This window comes from Coregonus lavaretus (genome assembly GCF_964263955.1).
Source record: "Coregonus lavaretus genome assembly, chromosome: 8".
Lineage (NCBI taxonomy): Eukaryota > Metazoa > Chordata > Actinopteri > Salmoniformes > Salmonidae > Coregonus > Coregonus lavaretus.
This window is the reverse complement of record NC_139995.1, coordinates 36,353,600-36,373,139: the sequence shown is the minus strand read 5'-3', so window position 1 is coordinate 36,373,139 and position 19,540 is coordinate 36,353,600. Positions and strand designations below refer to the sequence as shown.

General features: G+C 44.0%; 1 protein-coding gene across 1 annotated transcript in view; it reads left to right on the top strand.

Moving 5' to 3' along the window:
- Positions 1-12,916: 12,916 nt before the first annotated feature.
- The window catches only part of LOC311133893 (natural resistance-associated macrophage protein 2-like), a 29,079-nt gene continuing 22,455 nt past the window's right edge, over positions 12,917-19,540 (top strand). Inside the window, exons 1-2 of the mRNA XM_084167498.1 lie at positions 12,917-13,252; positions 16,246-16,351. Coding sequence (XP_084023624.1) covers positions 16,318-16,351 — 34 coding nt within the window. The 5' untranslated portion in view covers positions 12,917-13,252; positions 16,246-16,317. The remainder of the gene's footprint in view (positions 13,253-16,245; positions 16,352-19,540) is intronic.

Sequence of the window (19,540 nt, the reverse complement as noted above, 5' to 3'; positions counted from 1 at the left end):
CACATGTGTGAGTTCAGTTCACTTTAAGCTGTTTCAAAGTGATATTGTGTTTGTCTCTGTGAAAGCTTGCCAGGTGAGAAACGTAAACAAATAGCTATATAGTCTGCTTAGTTTGTTTTCATGTCTCTTTGTTGGCAAACAGAAGTAGAGCAGAATATTCATAATCCTAAAAAAAAGAAACCTGCCTGCAATAGTATCACATAAAGATCATGTAAATAAGGTTGTTTGTATTCATACAAAAATATTTTTCACTTACAAGTGAATTTACTACATGCAATATTTTCTTTATTGTCTATATGGGTTATTAGGTGTCCTTGTAACATGCTACTACACTGTGTCCTGCAAAGCTAGGTATGGGGGTAATCTCCATGTTTTGTTTTCCACCCTATTATTTCCACAGATATCAGGACAAGCACCAGGCAGCATATTTTCAACCATACCAGGGCAGGGAGCCCAGTTGTTGGACAGTACCAGGTTCTAGGACCGGAGGGGTCCTACAGGACTATTCCAACTGGACTGATCAAGATCTATCGCCCTCTGGCCCTCATTTCCCCTTTGCTCTAGACAGCCAGCCCCGACAGCTCCAGGGCTCAAGGGACTATCAGGCTCAAGAGAAGAGAGAGAGGGAATGGTTGGTGGGAGAGGCTCATAGAGCAGCAGCTAGGGAGAGGGAAAGGGAGTGTGAGAGAAGGATGCAGAGGGAGGGGTGGCAGAGGAGGTGGGAGCTCTGTAGTCCTGTCCGCTACAGGAGGGAGCCAGCCAAGAGAAGTCTGAGCGACAGTAGCTATCGGGAGCTGGAGGCCTGGGCGGCCCGCTACAGCCACTCACTCCCCAGGAAGAGACGCCTGGAGGCAGGGCTGTGGGGGGGGGCCCAGGGGGCGCCGGAGAGTGAGAGAATCCTGGAGAGAGAGTCATGGGGCAACAGAGGTGGAGCAGAACCCATAGCATGTGCAATGCATCCAGCGGGACAGTGGGAGAGGAGGGACACACAGCAAACTATGCGCCACCGCTTGTCTGAGCCGGTCATTCCTTATACAACATGCCCATCAGACACCAAGGAGAATGAGACAAGCTACCAGAAGAGGGTGTTAAGTCAACCTCCAGGCTACATTCCACCTCCGCCTTATAATGCCCCACATAACATTTCACCAGTAATGCAACATGCTGAGAAACATACCACTAAAGAAGCGATGGCTTCTGTGTATGCAGGGTGGGATCCAAGAGCTAGCAGACACAAATACTGCACACTGCCTACTCCGAGGAAGCAAGACTACTCTGTACTAGACTTTCATAGGGAAAGAGGAGGGGGAGATGAGTTTATGAAAGAGGAGTGGAAGCAGAGGACCTGGTCTGATCCTGGAGGGCATAGGCAGCAAGGACATGTTGTAGTTGGTCAATGGACAGGCTTTCCAGCCCATCCACAGAACATGCCAATCCAGTCTGAAAGCCTCTCACCTCTGCTGCAGTCCCCACAACAGCCTCAGATGGCCAACCTCAGTGAGACGGCCTACCACAGTGCCAACACAGAAAGGAAAGTCAGCCTAAAGAAAAGGAGAGGAGGGGAGACCATATTTTGCTTGGTGTCTCGCATGGGTGAAGTGGCAGGGTTGTCAAGTTCTCCTGAAGAACCACTAAAAACCTTTTCCCTGCCACTCTTCACCACCTCACCTCTGACAACTGTGTCAAACAGTGAGTTAAGCAGGGTATCTAGCGACCTAGAGGAGTGTGGTGCCAGTAACGAATCGCATAAGCTTGCAGATGAAGTTGATTCAGGTGTGCCATCACTCCAGCATGATTCCAGTGCTTCAGCCCAGACCTCTGTCTCCATCAGAGACAGGAATCTCAAACCTAAACTGAAGGGGGCGCTAGACTGGATGGGAAGTGAGCAAGTAGCAGCCCACAGGGATGAGCTTCTCAGGGCCATTCAGAGCAGACCAAGGCTTCAAGGAGAGGAAAGAGACCTCCAAAGCCTACCCAGTACAACAGACAGTGAAGTTGCCTTGACAGAAGGCACCCAGGTTAATGCTTCATCCCCTGTATCCAGGAGAAAAGGGATGCAAGCACTGGCTCCTGTGTCAGTCAAGTATCCCTTATGGAGGGAGCCTAGTTACATGGGCAGAGTCAAGAGTGACTATCCCTCACCTAACTATTTGAAGGGTACCTGGGAGGAGGGCGAACCAGGTAAGAATCTGAATGATGATCGTACAGAAAATTGCCCTGATGCTTGCAATCATCCTCTTGATGTTGAAGTGAGGCGATTGGAGCTCAAGAGAGACACAGAGTCTGATGGTAGCAGTGGTCTTCTGGTCATCGACGCAACTTGTGTTGTAGTCAGAGTGGAGTTCATTTTCCCTCCTAAAAAAGAACATGTCCAGTATTTGTGCTTACCAGCTCCTAGTGACCCACCTGTGCCTGATCTAGACCCGAGCTCCGCTATCCCAATAGATAACCAAGTCAAGGAGGATACTACACCTGATCAGGGCATTGATATATCAGCCCAGATCTGCCCACTGTTAGATAGTGAAGAGCCTGTGAGTGATTTCAAACCCTCTGACACAACTGTCACTGAAAAAGACTTGCCTCAGCAGATAGAGGAGACAAGCCAACTCCCTGAATCGCTCTTGCCCTCACCTTCGATCCCTGACAATGAGACCTGGGAGGAGCGTGCTGAGAGGATTTTGGGGATCCCTTTTCTGAACTCTAGCGTTCAGGATAAAACAGAAAAGGATGAGATGCCACAGCCGCCAAAAGATGAGAACAATGACGCCTTTGAGTGCCTTCCTGAGCCAGTGTCAGAGGCATCGCCTGAGATTGGTCTAACTGAAGATGATATTTCTGCTACAGACACTAATGTCACTTTAGATGACCAGTCTGCACCAGATATAGTTGCAGAGCCCAAGATGGAGCTGAGGGAACAAACATTTGATGTCTCTGTGGAGAACTCCAGTGACTGTCTGCCTGACGTAAAGGTTATGTCTTTACGAGAGACAGATAGCGCAAACGAGCCTCCATCCGATCCCTGCCAGGAAGCAGGTCAATTTGGTCCATTTGGTGATGATGGTTTTTCCCCACCCATCTCTCAGTGCCTCAACCCACCTCTAAGTTACCCTGATTCTCCCCCACACTTACCTTTAGATGCTACCTCCCCCTCTAATTCAAGACCCCCCTCTTCCTCTCATCACTTGTTGACTTTACCCTCCCAGTTCATTTCATTATCTCTCCCCCCTGAGTTTAACACAGATCCCCTGTCTCTCCCTGAAGATCCACTCTCTCCCTCAGCTATAAGCTTACCCCGTCACCCTGATTTCCCTCCTACTCAACTCTCAGACTCCATTTCCCTGTCCCGATTCCCATCTCCCCCTCCCTCTCCCCCAGTCTCGCTCTTCCCCTCCAGTTCTCCCCCGGTCCCACTCTCCCCCTCCAGATCTCCTCCCCCTCCAGACCCCTCCTCTAGACCCTGGAGCCTAGAGATACTGGCCGAGGCCTTTACCCCTGTCCTGTCCGCATCCACCACACCCACCACACGTATAGAGGAGCCCCAATACCCCAAGTCCCTCTGGGATGCAGTGAAATGCATCCGGAAGCACACAGCCCCTGACTCAGAAAATGAGGAGGAGGGAGGTGAGCTGTGGGATCCAGAGAGTGCTGGTGAGGATGGTGCTGCACTATGCAAAGAATTTGATTTGAGCATTGGGGAGATGTTGTTCCAGAGTAGTAATAGCCTGAGACAGGGGATCATTTTCAGCACTGGCGGAAGCTCCCTTGAAGTAGCAAAGGACTTAGAGGTGCAAAGGGATCACAAAGAGGGACACATTTTGGTTACGTCAACACAGGATGAAAAACGCTGTGAGAAAGAGCCCAGCGGGCTGGCTGAAGATGACACGCTCTCCTGCAGCAGCACAGACAGCCACGGCTCAGGGGACACGGTCATCATGGGGGCTGAGGGAGAGTCTGACTCTGAGACAGAGACTGAGGAGGAGACAGATTGTGAATCTGAGATAATCAGTGAGGAGGAGCCTGACACCAACGTGGAGCACTGTGTTGCTGAGGGAGAGGAATGGAGCTGCACTGTAGGCCTAAAGAGATATGTTGTAGTGGAGGGGGAGGGAGATGATGAGAGAGACAGGGAGGTGAGGGACACAGCTGAGCCTTGTCAAAACAAGGGGTATCTGTCTGAGACACAGGTGACAACACTGCAAATTGAGGAAAGGCATATGGTAGAGAGTCAGAACGCTGGGGAAGGGAGAAACTCTGAGGGGGAGGAGAGCAGAGGTTTGGTCAACATAACCACATCTGAAAAGTTATCTGGTGGGGCTATGGGTGACAAGGGTCAGTATGGATGCATGACAGTAGAGGGGATAGAGGAAAGTGATAATGGGCAACACCATAACAATGGTGAAACAGTTTATAGTGCACAATGCACTGAGGTGGTGGAAAGTGTTGAGGAGATGTGTAGCAGCAATGTGGCATAAGAAAATATCATTTTGGACGAAAAATCCTGTGACTCAGGAGGATATTCCTTGTCAGTCAAGTCAATAGGTAGGGCTGCAAGATGTATATCATTCTATCAGAGCATGAACTTGATCTTGCATACAATTTTGAATTAGCTAATTGACATTTTAAATTCCTTCAGAGCCTTATATTGAGATTGAGGAAACGTCTATGTGTGTGGGCTTTGACTATTTATAGACATACAGAATTTTAAATAGTAGAATAAGGATATTTCATTTATTAAAGCGGCAATCAGCAGTTGAAACAATAACAAGGTGTTCTACCCATCACAGTATTGCTAAAACGCTGAGAGATGGGCTAGGGATGCAAGGACTGACCATCAATGATATCACAAATTATAGTTTTAACCATGTTTTGAGGCTATACAGTGTGTTTACATTTACTTCGTTTACAAACACTGGAGTAAAATAAAGTTATATTTTGGGTTCTGATGGGGTACTACAGTTGACCTATGCTCATGAGGCATTTCTAAGTTATATTTTTCAAGAATCAATGGGTACATATCATTAATTTATAAGTTGAAAAATGTATGTAGCAAATACAAATTGCCCCTTTAAAGGGCATTTTGCAAGACCTCCGAGATGTATTGTATGGCAGGGTGTAGTTATTGCCAAAGCATCTCTCAATGGTCACAATCTATTTGCTGTGTTTGGGAATAGAGCTACTTTTTCCATTAATATTTATGCTGTGAGATTATAGGCTTAGAGATGTGCATTTAGTATGCTGCATTTTGACATACTCTGACATAATTATGCTTCGATAATTGTGCTGTTTTAATAAATAAATAAATGAATAAGTGAACCATGATATAGTCTGTGTAATATATCATTTTCAACAAGTCAATAATTTGTTTATGGTATTGGTCGCCTTTTGAAGTATTGATACAGTATGTCCTCTTCATGATTTACATGACAACTCATTAGGCCTACTTTTAGCAAGGTGTCTGAATTATTTCATGAACAATTCATTCATATAGCACAGAGATTACATTTTCTTTATGTGGAAATGAGTAAAACACACTAGAATTATTCTCATAGAATTTAATGTAGGCTATAATTTATTGTATAACTATTGAGTTTTGAAAACTATCCTATTCAAATCTTCTTTGAGTTAGGCCTAGGTCATGCAAATATTTTCTTATAAACCTTATGCGTTTATATACAATTTGTGTGTCAGGTGAATTCCTTCTTCTTTGGTATCATGGCGTTCGCACATTTTATTTGTGCATGCTGCCACCTACTGTGCGATAGTGTGTGGTCAATCACGTTACATTTTGTGATTTAAAAAAAAATACAAAAAAGGAGGGAAAGGAAAAGTTTGCACCATCAACTAACCCTACACCTACATACCACTATTTCATAAAAGAAAATCATCACCAGCCCATTCCATTACTTTGACACTAACTGATCCTCCACCAGGCTAACGGCCTGGGAGGACGGGACTCTTTCGTTCAACATACCTTGTAACTCTTCTGCAGTAAAACCTTGCACACCCAAGTACTTCTCTGCAGCTGCCACCACAACATCTACAGTATTTTCAGTGATTTACATTACATTTCTGTGGTACAGTTGATAACCATGGCAATGAATGCTAAGAAGCCAACCTTGTTGAAGCACAAATTTGTATCACTGTATTGGCCTAGACCTACTACTCACCCTTGACCCATCATCCTCTACTCTCTTCACTTCTGATCCCCAGCAACATGGGCACCCCCACAATTGACACAGTTTTTTTCCACCGATACTACACATTCCTTTTTCCCATGCCCTCCTGTACACTTCTCACATCTCAGAATCTCCCCCCTACACTGCTACAACATTACCATAAGCTTGGCATCTGAAACACCTTACTGGGTTCAGCACAAAAGCTCTCACTGGAGAACTGACATATCCAAACATGACATTATCAGGTAGACTCTGCTTCAAAACTCAAAAGGACAGACAATGTCTTCTCAGTTTCACCACGCTTGCCACCGGGTCTGCGTTGCATTAAATGGCAGGCTTCACAGACACAGGGAATTTTCCATTTCAGTTGCTCCACCTCAACACTTAACGCCACCCCAGTAATCACTCTTTTCAAAGACGCCCTGCTCTGGAGAGCAAAGCAAGTCACAGGTCTTGTCCCTAGTCGGATGATGCAAAGTGCCCGCTCCCTCTGGACGGAAGAAACACAGAAAATCATCACAAGTCCACTTCAAGCTACCTTCACTGATTTAACAGTACCCAATTTATTTTCTACCCAGCCTGAGACTACATATGGAGCAGCCAAAAGGCTCACCTTTGACATTTGAAGGTGAAGTTGCTGAAGTGATGAAAGCTTGCGACTAGAGGGAGTACATCTATGACTGTAATTTACTTTTCCTAGCAGGTTAGGAGTGTTTTAGCTAACCCTAACCCTTTTCCTAACCTTAACCTAAGTCTCCTAACCTGCCACGTGCATTCTCCTAACCTGCTACGAAAAAGTCACTTCCAATTGTAGCTGTACTCCCTCTAGTCAGAACAGTATGTGGACAGAACCATGATGAAACGTTTTACTGTATAGTTGTTGAGTGATGGATCTCAACAGCCAATGAGAGTCTCTCTATCCAATAACCTGAGCATATGGGTGAGTGTCTAGAAGTGTCACTTCACTTGCCTGGTCATGGCTAGAAGGTATCCAGCTTTCGTCAAATAACTTCAGATTTGACTTTTCGTAGCAAGTTAGGAGAATGTATTTAGCAGGTTAGGATAGTTAGGTTAAGGTTAGGAAAAGGGTTAGGGCTAAAATTTAAAAAATACAAAATAAAAACTTTTGACATTAATTTGACTAAAGCTGGATCCCTTCTAGCCATTACCCACTTGTTTCGACATCTAGCTAGCTAGCCAGTTTATTCGAGAAATGCACTAACCATGTTTCATCCAACCTTTTTATGCTAGTACATGTCGGTTAAAAAATGTAATGATTGGCCTGATGGAAATAACAGTTTCCGGGTAAACTTTCCAAATGTCGACAAAACAAGGTGGGATCTTTTTGTGTCAGTAAAATTAATGTAGGTGGAAATGCTTTTATGCCGAAATATTGATATAATAACCATATCAAAGTAAATTTGGAGTCATGAAATGACATGTTGTGTGGTCCTCCCACTACAACTCGTCAGGAAAACATGCAGTTTATTAGGCTACAGAGTAAATCAATTATGATGAACTTCACAGGGTGGTGAAAGTGCAAGGTGATGAGCTTGATGCTCCTGTCCAATAAATATTGAGGGTCTCTGGTGACATGATTATCGATCCTTGGCTGCATTTTACAAATAAAAATAATCTCACTCTTTTGTCCATAATAATCTCATTATGTAGGCTATACAAAATTTGCCAGCCAACCAGAAAAGCAAGCTTAAGCAATTCATGTATTCTTGAAAGTCAGGACAATCCATGTTCTTCTTCTTCAGTGGGGTTTATCGGTGGTTGGCATCCAACATTATGGTGCATTACCGCCACCTACCGACTGGAATGTGGGCCAGAGACAGGAAGAAACTAAATCCTACCTGCCAACCCTGTTTCTCTTAAAAAAGAAAAAATATTTGAGACTATATCTAATGACGTTCTGCTCAATATACTCTTTAAACTAATTTCCTGTATCCCCTTCTCCCTCATACTAAATATCATCCTCTCTTTCCCTCTGATACTGCCCACACTGTAGCAATACATGCTCCACAGTCTCTATTTCCTGACAATAATCACACTTTCCTGATGGATGCTTTCTTATCACGTTTAATGTCTTATTCAACTGGCTGTGTCCCACCCTTAATCTTGTAAAAATAGCCTCCTCTCTTCTGTCCCTTCCTGCCGTCCTCCCCTCCCTGACTTTCCTCTGTACCGGAAATGAATGCCTTCCCTTATTATTTATATTCCACTGCTCCTGCTATCTCTGCACCATCACTGTATATATCAGTCTTTTTGCCTCTGCCTTGCTCATTGACACTTCAACATCCCCACTACTAAGTGCTTGTTTAGCATGTTCATCTACTGCCTCGTTCCCCTCCACCCCCACATGGAACCCAAGTAAATCTTATCTGAATACCCATCTGTTTAATCCTTCCATGGGTTTATAGCACCTCATAAAGCAGGTCTTGTCTGCTACGTGAGCTAAAGGACTGGAGACTCATTAACACTGCACATGAGTCAGCGCAAATAACTATTCTGTCTGACTTAACTTCCTCCACCCACTGCAAGACCAACAGTACGGCCATCAGCTCCTCCGTATATACAGCCAGATGATCTGTAATACGTTTCCTGATTTCCACCCCACACTCCTGCACTACAAATGCTGACCCAGTACGTCCTGTCCTTGGATCTTTTGAACCATCTGTGTAAATGGCAACAAAATCCTGATACACAGTTTCCAGAAGTCTCTTAAAGAAATCAGCTGAATCAACCCCCTCCCTATCTTTCTGTATTCTCTTCAACACTTCTAGATCAACTACTGGAGGCGGGAGTAGCCATGGTGGATTTACAGGAATAACTACCATTGGACTAAACTCCCTTCCATACAGTCAACATCTCCTTCGCCTGGGTATTACCCACCCACCCAAAGCTCATGTTCGGTCTCCACTCATGTTCCCAGCATGCCTGTAAAATCCCTTTCGCAGGATGAGACACCCCATGTCCTTATAGGTTGACCCAATAATTCATTGCTAGCTGCTGTCTCCTAATCTGCAACGGCATATCCCCCATCTCCACCTGTAATGCAGCCACTGGGGACGTCCGAAACGCCCCACTACATATTCTGAGTCCTTGCCCCTGTATGACATCTAGCCTTTCCAGTGAGGTCCAGGCTGCCGAACCATATGCTATACTGCAATAGTCTATTACATATCGGATCAATGCAACATACATGGTCTTCAATGAGGAACGCCCAGCCCCCCACTCCTTCCCCGTCAGACAGCGCATCACATTTAGCACCTTCTTCCACTTTCCCACCACTCTCTCAATGTGTTCTGCCCAGGTCAGTCTAGTATCAAAGTATACCCCAAGGAACCTGAAGGCCCCCACCCTCTCCAAGTTTCTCCCATATAACCTCAAGCATACCTCATCTCCCACCTTCCTCCTAGTAAAGAACACTGTTAGAGTTCTCTACAGAGAACCTGAATCCCCACATTAATGCCCACCGCTCTACCTCATCAATTGCTTCCTGTACCTTCCTGACTAAGTATGGCACATTTCTTCCCCTCTTCCATAAGGCACCATCATCTGCAAATAACGACCTCCCGATAGCTTGTTGGCTTCGTTGGATCCTTCCTGGGCTTCCGGATAGGTACCACTACTGCCTCCTCCCACACTCTGTTGTACAACACCAATACCTTATCCAGTGCCTCATCACTAAGATGGGCCAACATAACATAGCACACCTCATCTTTCCCAGGTGAAGTTAACCCACCCTTACCTATTGCTCTTTTCACCTCTGCCCTGGTAAATGGTGCACTCAACACATCATTTACATCCTCCCGCCTTTCCAGCACTCCAGGATGCTCCTCTCTCGTGTTCTCTCTCGCCCTCTGCCCCTCTGACAGATTTGCAGAGCTATGCACTTGGACAATTGCTTTGCCCATCATCTCTGCTATCTCCTCATCTGTTACTGCCACATCCTCCCCACTAGTCAACACTGGATAATGCCACTCCCTTCTGATCCCACTCATCCTCTTAATCATCCCCCACACTTCTCCCACAGGTGTTGCCCTTCCAATGGTGTCACAGAACCGATGCCAACATGACAGTTCTCCTCACCATGGCCTGGGCCTGCTTATACTGAATCAGATGTTGGAAGTTATGCGTCCTTTTCAGTACTCTAAATGCCCTGTTCCTAATCCTCACCATTGCCCCACATTCCTCCGTCCACCACAGGACTGCTTTCCTCCTCCTCCCTGAACTCTTAGGTATAGCCTCAGTAGCTGCCCCCACTAACGCTGTTCTCACCCAGTTATTCATACCATCTACATCCCCTCTCATATCCACCCGAGCCATCACCTGCTCACTCAGCTCCTGAAACTGATCCAACTTTGCCCTTCCAAACACCCACCTGCCTACTCCATCCACTGACACCTCCTCCTCCCTCCGGCCTACTGTACATACAATGGGGTAATGATCACTCCCTACTGTCGACTACTCCCATACCTCCCACTCACATATTCCTGCCATCGCACTAGATACCAGAGTGAGGTCCAAGGCAGACTCTTTCCCTGTGGCTACATCAATCCTGGTCCCTCGGCCATCATTCAGGCACACCAGATCTTTCAAAGCGTGTTGTGAGCGTTAAAATCTTCACACCACATTACCTTACTTCTTTCCTGGCCCTCCACCCTCTCCAGCACTTCCATTTCCAATATCTGACATGGATTATAGTAATTCACTACCACTAGCACCCCTCCTCTCATCCACACCTCCACCACCACATACACCTGTTCAATACCTTTGCCTATCATCTTGTAGGGAATTCCTTGCTTTCTGAAGGTGGCACATCGCCCCCTCCCCCTATATCTCGGGTCCCTACGAACCACTACATATCCCTGAATGATAAACTCCACATTTGGTTTGAGCCATGTTTCCTGCACACAAATCACATCAGGCTTAGCTATCATATCAACAATGAACTGCTTGAATTCCTGCCCATTAGCCAACAGGCTTCGAGCATTCCATTGTAGTACTACCACCATAACTAAGATTCAGTAATACATGACTCCACCATCGGCTGATTGAGGTAATCTCGAACCTCTTCCCATGTCAACCCTGTCATACTCAAATGTCTCCCAGCAGCTTTCACTATTAGTTTAATCCTCTCCATTTTAGACTCTACTTTATCAGTGCTATTGATAGCTCCTGCTATGAACGTCACCAGCTTTCTCTTTTCTATGTATACCATATCCCTTCCCACCTGCCCCGTAATCCCAGGTCTAGGTCACCTACCCATCTCTCCCTTGAACCTGTTTCTCCCTGGACCTGGACCACCCTCGCTGCCTCAGCATATGACACCCTTCTCTCCTGGACCACCCTCACTGCCTCAGCATATGACACCCTTCTCTCCGCTCTCACTTGTTGCACCTCCACTGCCTTCTTCATAGCCTCACACCCACTATATACCACACTATGAGCACCTCCACAGTTGCAGCACTTTGGTTGTACACCATCTCCACACTTCCCATACTCATGCTCTCCTCCACACCTGGCACACCTCTTTTTCTCTTTACAGACTGTTGCCACATGGCCAAACCTCTGGCATTTATAACATCTTAAAGGCTTCGGTACATAAGCCCTCACATAATACCTCATATATCCTATTGTTACCTTATTTGGCAGTACCCAGTCCTTAAAATGTAACAGAATAGACATGCCATCTACCTATCTCCACCCCTTGTTGCTTGCAATCTCTGTACATTCACTAGAACGCCTCCTCTCAAATGTTCCCTTACCTCTTTAGTGCTAACTCACAGGCACTCCTGTTATCACCCCTTTACTCCACTGCTTCCCTGCTTGATCAGTCCAGCTGCTCGACTCCACCTTACACTTCCCTATTTGCTTCACTCCGATAGCTTTTTCCCTCTGGGCAATGTCCTTACAGCACACCAACAATCTCCCATCTCTTAACACTTTAGCATTAACAACTTCCCCAATCAACTCTTTTCACAGCTGTCAACCTTATCGGACTCGTCGCCCCAACTCCACCTTCCTCCCTAAACTTCATAATCATTTTATGCTCCTCCTCACCTCCATGTTCCTCTCGTGTCTTATCTTGCCCTTCCTCTGCACTTTCTACCTCCGAACTTCCGCTAGCGTTGGAAGCTAGGTTGCTCTCCTCAAACTTCCTTTTCTGCCTCCTCTCTACCGACATAGACCTCTCGCTCCCCTTCATTCCCCTACTCCAGGGTTCTTCAATTCCGGTCCTGGAGGGCCGAAACACCTGTTTTTCATCCTCTCCTTCTAATCAGGGGCTAATTCAGACCTGGGACACCAGGTGAGTGCAATTAACTACCAGGTAGAATTAAAAAACAGAAGTGTTTCGGCCCTCCAGGACCGGAATTGAAGAACCCTGCCCTACTCCCTTTCTCTCCCGCTTTCTTTTTCTCTTACTCCCTCCTTTATTTGTACCACTATGTTCCATACTTGCTTCACTTTCCTTTCCATCACTATCTCCTACCATCTCTGACCCATTCACAGCACGCCGTGCCAAACCTCCGCCACACCGAGTAAAATGTGTTTGTTTTTCCGGTGCAATGTGCTGCCAACCAATAAGTCTGGACGCCTTCGCTAGTCAGCACGCTGCTCGACAATCCATGTCCTTCAAATAAACATTTTTATATTCGAAAAAAATGATTTCCCAAGACGTAGGCATTTAGAATTAATTATGGGGTGGAGCTTAATATTTACGCGGTGACATCGCATGCCCCGTGTATCTTTAAAATGATTCCGCAATCATGATTTATTGGAATATTTTTTTGTTTGTTTCAATCATCATTTGTCGCAATAAAGAAAGTTCGACAGAAGAAAAATCCACCCCTGTCCAAGGGATAAAAAATGTTGTCGATCTTTAGAAATTGCCGTTTCCATTACACATGTCGCAATGACTTTTTTTTTGCGACATTGCTTTTGTCGAATAAACCTGGGTCAATGGAAACCTTCATACTGTCCTAATGTTATGTCAGTTTATCTATTCGTTATTTAACGTAATTAAATGTACATGAACACACGTTTTGTACATAAGCTATTTCCAGGTAAGACGACGCTGATCTATTCATTCCAGTGGTTGTTTAACTTTACAGCTAGCCGGCTAACAACATGGCATCCAAGTTAACATTAGTAGCTAGTTAGGCTAATTGCTTGCCACATCATAGGTCAAAGTTAACTAACTAGCTGGTTAGTTAGTTGTCTAGTTAAATGTTACTGTAAATAATTGACAGCAATGTTATTTAAATAACACGTATTTGAAGTTTTATATTAATGCAGCATATGTTAGTTAGCTAGCTATCTAGGTACAAGTTTGGTAACTAGCTAGCTAGAGTCAATGTTAGCGTTAGTTACCCAATGCTGCAGCGCTAGCCGGGGAATGTAGCTAGTTTGTGGTTAGCCAACTATTTGCCAGCTAGCTAGCTACCTAACCAAGATTTTGGCGATAATCAATGTTTCTCAGATATATAACAGTTAGTTAGCATAGACGTCAGAAAACTGGTCAGCCAGGCAGTTTGGCTGATGTAGTCACTCATCTGACTTCTTACATTTAAACAGACTCAAAAGGAAAGTCACAATCATATCTTTGCTCACATTCCATTGGGTTGTTATGGCACTCCTTTGATGCTTACTTTTAGGTCATTTCAGATGGCTGCCATAAAAATGTGTAGACTTTCTGGCCTCCCTTCCTATCCAGTTGACCACACTTGCTTGCTAGTCAGTTGTTTTTGACTGGGTTTCAATGTCAAAGTGAGCCCATACCAGCAAACAGCTTACAATAAATACATCTAGTCTAGTGTATGCAGTGTAGATGGAAATTAATGGACAGCTTTTAGATTGCACAAGATTGAATAAATATAAAATACCTTTAATCACTTCACTGTTTAAACCACAACCTTTGAGATTTGACCTGAAAATGGTCAGCCTGACCTTGGTTTGACAGATATGTAGGTCTAATCATTGATTTGGACACACTATAACATGTTCTGAAGTTGCCAGACTGTTGCCACAGGCATTCAGCCCTCAGAGACATTTCTAGGCCAAACTGTTCTGTTTCCTGATTTCAAGCCTAGTCCTTGTCTTATGTGAGGAATGTAGCCTAAAGGTTTGTGTTTTCTTCCTAGGCTGCTATACCTCAAAAGAGATGGGTAGATGGGTGTGTGTTTAAGGTCCTTGTTCCGTTAGGGAGGTGACATAGATATAGAGTGAGCTGTTTTTTACAGATTAGGTCTGTTAGAGAGAGAGGAGGGGGGCGAGGAAAGGCCCAAGGTTAGGGGGAGAGCAAAACTGCTTCCACTCGGTTCTCTCTTTCCCACCCCAAGTTTTCAATGAGTCATATGACTTTATAGTTACACGCTTTCACAGCCCCTCATTCTTTTCAGTCTCATGCTTCTGTTTCTTGGGAAGAATGAATGATCGGAGCTTCTAATTTGACAATTTTGACTGTGAGTATATACACAGTATACAACTTATTTTATTTACATTGATAGGGGTGTAAGCCCAAGGTTGACAAAGGATAGCGTCTCCTGATTTATCTTGTATGGGCATTTGTAAAGTGTTGACGGTACACTGTGTGAATAAGGTCAGGGTCTCGTTGGTACAAAAGCCTTAAATAGACCTCAATATGGTCTCGTTGAGGGATGTGAAATTTGGTTAGTGGGTACTGAATAAGATGTATTCAAATCACGGAGACCATATTGAGGTCTATTTAAGGCTTTTGTACCAAATATTCTCACACTTAGCCTAATATTTTTTGTATTACATTGTTATTGATTACGGCATTGTTTGGGTTAGAGCTTGCAAGAAAGGCATTTCACTGTACTTGTGCATGTGACATAAAAAACTTTAAACTTGAATGAAGCGGTCATGTGCATTTGCTGAGTCATTTTGCTGTTGCAGAATTAGTTACTCAGCAGCATCAGTTGTGTCTTCTGTCATGGGTTATTGATACTAGTTTAAAGAGTGCTTATTTCCCATTGTTATGAATACCTTTTTTCTAGGTTACTTTTGTTTAGTTTATCTTGTCATGTGTAAGATCTGGTCTAACGCTACAAAGTACAGCACGCACCAGTCAGCCTCTCACCATTTTCTAGAGCGGTCCTGCTCTTCTCTGGCAAAGCAGTATTTAGGCCCAAGTGGAGAAATGGTGGAAAGAAATGGAACTCTAACCCAGGTGTTCCCAAACTTTTTCACTAGGGGGGCCCCCCTTCCAGCATTGGGGAACATCCCTTGCCCCCCCCCCCCCCCGCACGCATGCGCCATGCCTATTTCTATGGGCACAAGCACTGTTCATGACACAAACTGTTCACACCCCTCTTGTTGGTGGAGATAATTTTGCAGGTTTAAAGCTTATTTCCTGCAATTCTACACTTATTTCCTGCAATTCTACACATTTTGTCATGGGGTGCAAAGAAAATGTTGCCGTTTTAAAGCAAATGTCCTTGCAATTCTATACATTTTGCCCAGTGTGTATTCATGTGATATTTGAGTGACTTAAAAATTACAACTATATCTATGGGCAAAAAACCTATATAAAAAAACATTAGCTGACATGGGCTAGTTGATCTGGACATTTCTGACAAATTATAAATAGTTCTCTAAGGTATGCAATGACTAACAAAACAAGAGATAATGTATGCACTAACTAAGTCGCTCTGGATAAGAGCGTCTGCTAAATGACGTAAATGTAAATGTAAGAGGAACTAATGGTGCACTACTCAATTTCGAAATTGCACTTTGTGCATTCTACTATTACAACTTTCAAGAGTAAGTTTAAAGCCGGACTGAGTTTGCGTCCCCCCGCCGACCCCTTGGATGCGACCCACAGTTTGGGATCCTTCTGTGATTCAGTGGCTGACTGGAGTGACAGCCTGCAGATACCCACAATGACCAGAGTTTAATTGGTCAGGAATTAAGGCTAGAGATGGAAGCATACCTTTTTTCAAACCCTAAATAACAGTGTTACTAGTCTCTGCAGTGTTGTGTTATATATATTTCTCTTAATATTTACAGTTGTTTAATTTCAGTTGTCTGTTTCCAGACAGATCTCCAGTCCGTGCGTTTCCAGAGCTCCCCCTCCGCCCCCACCCCCCTTTAACCCCAACCCACCCTTATGGAGACAGAGCGGGAAGCAGACCTCCTGGAAGGTAATGTTAACAGAAACAAGACTCTCCACCACACTAACTCCCATGCCTTACTGTGGTCAGCTCAGCACACATGGTACACTATAGGCTCTATGCCAGTATACACAATACATTGTAGAAAAAATAACACAATTTATCTCTGCACATTTTCGATCCAATACCTTTTTCAAGACAAAGTGAGATTCACCTTGTTGATTTTAGGGCAGTAACTCCCAGCACTACAATGAGAGAAACTTGGTGGTAGTGTGTGTGATAACCCTCTTCTAAAGTGTATACAATTAGTTCACACATTTTGTCTATCACATCTGTTGCAATATCCTGCGTTTTCTTCAGATTGTCTCCCTGGTTAATGAATTGCATAGAAGCTTGTTAAAGGAATTCCTGTGTGTAGGTGTAAGGGGGATGATGATGTGGCAATAATAGAAATCAGGAGGTTGTGACCAAGCTTTCTTTTCATGGATTGAAGGGGAATGGGGTAGTAAGTCAGTCATCCTGAGTCTGACTCGTGTATTGAAATAGGAAGTTATTGAGACATTCAGTGAGGTAGGCTACATATAGCCTATGTAAGCAACGCTCCTGTTAGAAGAAGTAGAAGTAGACTTGGACCCTGAGAGACCGTAGTGAGAGAGGAACCTTTGGGAGATGAAGGAAGAGAAGCACAATGAACACTCCAACCTGAGTAAGTACAGATCATTGTATCAGACCATCGGTAGACTGGTACACTGTTAGTGTAAGAATGTGAGGAGGATGCATTAAGGGTCTAGAATTATTGTGTAATGATGTGATTGGTAGGCTTTTGATTCATATGACGTGAATAGTCATGTGATAAGTCTGTTGTTCATATTTAAACTGTTACGCAAATAGATATTTAGCCTAAGTATTGCTCTTTGTTTAGCATACTTTTCGGAGGTATGATATAGCCTATTCATGTAGAAGGTGCATTGAAAGAGAAAAATATGCCACCTTCCATTAATCTATTGGGTGGCAGGTTGCCTAGTGGTTAGAGCATTGGTCTAGTAACCGAAAGGTCGCTGGTTCGAATGCCCGAGCCAACAACGTGAAAAATCTGTCTGTGCCCTTGAGCAAGGCACTTAACCCTAATTTTTTCTAGGGGCGCCGTACTACAATCGTTGACCCTGTAAAACAACACATTCCACTGTACCTATCTAGTGTATGTGACAATAAAAATATATACAGTACCAGTCAAAAGTTTGGATACACCTACTCATTCCAGGGTTTTTCTTTATTTTTACTATTTTCTACATTGTAGAATAATAGTGGAGACATCAAAACTATGAAATAACACATATGGAATCATGTAGTAACCAAAAAAGTGTTGAACAAATCCAAATATATTTTATATTTGAGATTCTTCAAAGTAGCCACCCTTTGCCTTGATGACAGCTTTGCACACTCTGTGGTAAACAGAAGATAGCCCTATTTGGTAAGAGACCAAGTCCATATTATGGCAAGAACAGCTCAAATAAGCAAAGAGAAACAACAGTCCATCATTACTTTAAGACATGAAGGTCAGTCAATAAGGAACATTTCAAGAACGTTTCTTCAAGTGCAGTTGCAAAAACCATCAAACGCTATGATTAAACTGGCTCTCATGAGGACCGCCACAGGAAAGGAAGACCCAGAGTTACCTCTGCTGCAGAGGATAAGTTCATTAGAGTTACCAGCCTCAGAAATAGCAGCCCAAATAAATGCTTCACAGAGTTAAAGTAACAGACACATCTCAACATCAACTGTTCAGAGGAGACTGCGTGAATCAGGCCTTCATGGTCGAATTGCTGCAAAGAAACCACTACTAAAGGACACCAATAAGAAGAAGTGACTTGCTTGGGCCAAGAAACACGAGCAATGGACATTAGACTGGTGGAAATCTGTCCTTTGGTCTGATGAGTCCAAATTTGAGATTTTGGGTTCCAACCGCTGTGTCTTTGTGAGACGCAGAGAATGTGAATGGATGATCTCCGCATGTGTAGTTCCCACCGTGAAGCACGGAGGAGGTGGTGTGGGGGTGCTTTGCTGGTGACACTGTCAATGATTTATTTAGAATTCAAGGCACACTTAACCAGCATGGCTACCACAGCATTCTGCAGCGATACGCAATCCCATCTGCTTTGCGCTTAGTGGGACTATCATTTGTTTTTCAACAGGACAATGACCCAATACACCTCCAGGCTGTGTAAGGGCTATTTGAGCAAGAAGGAGAGTGATGGTGTGCTGCATCAGATGACCTGGCCTCCACAATCCCACCATCATTGAGATGGTTTGGGATGAGTTGGACCGCAGAGTGAAGGAAAGGCAGCCAACAAGTGCTCAACATATGTGGGAACTCCTTCAAGACTGTTGGAAAAGCATTCCAGGTGAAGCTGGTTGAGAGAATGCCAAGAGTGTGCAAAGCTGTCATCAAGGCAAAGGGTGGCTACTTTGAAGAATCTCAAATATATTTAGATTTGTTTAACACTTTTTTGGTTACTACATGATTCCATATGTGTTATTTCATAGTTTTTATATCTTCACTATTATTCTACAATGTAGAAAATAGTAAAAAATAAATAAAACCCCTTGAATGAGTAGGTGTGTCCAAACTTTTGACTGGTACTGTATCTATACAGTGGGGAAAAAAAGTATTTAGTCAGCCACCAATTGTGCAAGTTCTCCCACTTAAAAAGATGAGAGAGGCCTGTAATTTTCATCATAGGTACACGTCAACTATGACAGACAAATTGAGAAAATAAAATCCAGAAAATCACATTGTAGGATTTTTAATGAATTTATTTGCAAATTATGGTGGAAAATAAGTATTTGGTCACCTACAAACAATCAAGATTTCTGGCTCTCACAGACATGTAACTTCTTCTTTAAGAGGCTCCTCTGTCCTCCACTCGTTACCTGTATTAATGGCACCTGTTTGAACTTGTTATCAGTATAAAAGACACCTGTCCACAACCTCAAACAGTCACACTCCAAACTCCACTATGGCCAAGACCAAAGAGCTGTCAAAGGACACCAGAAACAAAATTGTAGACCTGCACCAGGCTGGGAAGACTGAATCTGCAATAGGTAAGCAGCTTGGTTTGAAGAAATCAACTGTGGGAGCAATTATTAGGAAATGGAAGACATACAAGACCACTGATAATCTCCCTCGATCTGGGGCTCCACGCAAGATCTCACCCCGTG